Source organism: Galeopterus variegatus, unplaced genomic scaffold, assembly GCF_000696425.1.
Source record: "Galeopterus variegatus unplaced genomic scaffold, G_variegatus-3.0.2 Scaffold1721, whole genome shotgun sequence".
Taxonomy (NCBI): Eukaryota; Metazoa; Chordata; class Mammalia; order Dermoptera; family Cynocephalidae; genus Galeopterus; species Galeopterus variegatus.
Window position 1 is genome coordinate 207,851 of NW_007727832.1, and position 2,573 is coordinate 210,423.

At 47.1% G+C, this 2,573-nt stretch overlaps 1 protein-coding gene across 1 annotated transcript in view; it reads left to right on the forward strand.

Annotated features, from left to right (window-relative positions):
- CCDC40 (coiled-coil domain containing 40) overlaps positions 1 to 2,573 on the forward strand; it is a 60,725-nt gene that overhangs the window by 7,165 nt on the left and 50,987 nt on the right. The window contains exon 3 of the mRNA XM_008578578.1: positions 1,624 to 1,893. Within this exon, the coding sequence (XP_008576800.1) occupies positions 1,624 to 1,893 (270 nt within the window). The remainder of the gene's footprint in view (positions 1 to 1,623; positions 1,894 to 2,573) is intronic.

The window sequence follows — 2,573 nt, forward strand, 5'->3', positions numbered from 1 at the left end:
GGCGGGAGCGCCACCGCACTTCCCAAGCAGCGCACTACAGCAGTGCGCCACTGGGCCGGCCTGGAAAAGCACTTTTAAGAATTTAACAATGAACAGTGTCTTCACCTTTGTCCAGGTGAAGCATAAGTCACTTATTGAGCTGTAAACCAATTTCCATTCTTGGGGCTGGTTTCTAGAAAATTCAGTGAGACAGTTTCCAAACGTGGTCAACCAGAGGGCAGGACAGACCCTGAGAGCTCCCTCCTTCCTTCCCTCCCAGCTCGCTCCAGTTGTGGAAGGACAGGGACCATCTGTGTGCACGGACACCTCATTGACTTCACACTGGGAGCAGCCCTTTCTGGACACGCCAGGCGTGGGCTTTGACTCTGGGCCCCCATTAATGTCATTATAGTTCTGGATGTCTCAGAAATAACTTCTAGAGGGAACAGCCCCTGAGGCAGTAGAGAGAGCCTGGGCTGGGCATGGAGACCTTGGGCTGGCTGTGCAAACTCAGGCAAGCTCGTTAGCTCCCACCTCCGCATAACAGAGAGAGAACAAGCACCTGCCCTGTGAGGTTATGGTGAGGGTCTGCATGAGATGATATTTGTAAAATGTTCCTTATGGGTAGTGAAGCACTGTCTCATTGTCGGTGGTTACTAATATTCCCCAGTTCATCAGCAGCAATAATTTGTGAAAGTTTTCAGAATAAAAATGGAATCACTGTGTTAAAACAAACAAACAAACAAAAACCCTTACAAAGAGAGCCGGGAAGGCCATGAAGGGAGGGTTCTCACACAAGAGTGCCTGATAGCAAGAACTATCACAAAGAGCCTGCAAAAGCTCCACCTCGCATAAATGCCTTTGCAACCCCACACAAAAAATACTTCTGCGAGGACCTCTGCACAGCACCCTTGGGCTGGTGCCACTCTTGTTACTGATCCTGGTAGCCAAGGATAATTATCCCCAAATAATTGTGTGATCCTCCGTCCTTTCTCCTCTAAAACCCTTCGTGCTCCTGTGCCTCCTGAACACGCACGTAGTTTACTATGGCATGCAAGTGCCTTTTACAATGTCATATTCCCAATTAAACTCATTATTAGTTTAGAGAGTTTCTCTGTGATTTAGGCTGATGAATTATGTCAGTAACAGTAATTGCAAGAGTCTCTTTTAAAGCTAGAATGGAGCCAGTTGTTTTTATTGAGGAAAGATATTTTCTTAGTGAAATTTCCCTAAAAAGGAATGGTTTGGAAGAAGAAAAGATGAAACAGTCCTCTTGGGAGACCCTTGCCTGTACCTGGGGCTTTCCAGCATGCTTTGATAAAGAGATGCTCAGAGATGTTGTTTCCCAACGTTTAGGAGATGAGATTCCAGAGTAAAGGATCCCACGTCCAACACACACCCATGCCTCAGTATCTCCACTTAGCGACAGACTCAGACAGGCAGAAACCACTCCAGGGTTCTCTGGGAGGAGGGTTAGGTGTTTTCTATTTTGACCACTTATAAAAGCCAAATAATCTTTATAGCAAATGATTTTCTATTGCTTTAACAATTATGTTGTGTTTTGAACAACAGAACAAATCAAAATTGAATGACTTATTCTTGATTAATCCCTCACTGATTTAGTTTTCGTTGTTCTTTCCAAAGACAAAATCCCAAGAAGTGCTCCAGAGGGTGGCCTTTCCTATGGGGACACAACACCACTTCAGAATGAGCCGCGGGAGCAGCCTTGTGTCCTCGGACATAGACGAGCTCTTCCTGAGCACAGAGGAGCCCTTGGTGCAGGAGCCAGGTACCACCAGACCCACCGGGGGCTGCGGGGCTCGCTGGGGTTGTCTGTCCCATGAGATAAGCCACTCACACATGCCCTGCAGTGCAAATGATGCCACTCACGTGTCACCTGTTACCTCTTTTCCTGTATGGCTGTGAGCCTAAAGATAAAAATATTATTAACGGATGTGGATAACATTTATTGAGTATTTACTCTGTCTCATCTCATTTAATTCTTACACTAATCCCATGAGGTAGGACCCATTCTCCATTTGACAAGTAGGTACCCTAAAATCATTAAGTAACATATCCGGGCAAGTGGCAGGACAGGGCCTTAACCAAGATCCAGTGACGCCCAACCCACCGTCCCCTGACCACCGTTCCTCACTGCCTTCTGGTCTTGGGGGGTGGTGCCCTGTGACGGCGTCCCCTAAGCCTAAGTGTTTCTCCTTGCTGAGTTTCAGAGGCTTTCCCTGCACACCCCTATCTCCCTACTTGGCTGCAGTCTCCCCATATTATGCACATGGGGAGCAGACGGGGAGACAGCTTATTCCCCGTGACAGTCATGTCCACCTCACAACACCCTACGTTATTCATGGACATGAGAACAGCACGTGTCTAAACTAGTAAAAGACAGAGCAGGGGTCTCTCGGCGTGGGTGGAGAGAAGAGCCGCGACTAAAGCCTTGTATTGGATTGAATTATGTCACCCCAAAACTCTCTGAAGCTCAAATTGAGTTTTACATATTAGAAACTTAGCCCCCACTAATCCTATTATGGTCATTGAAAGGTGGAGCCTTGAAGAGGTGATTGGATTGTAGGACCCTG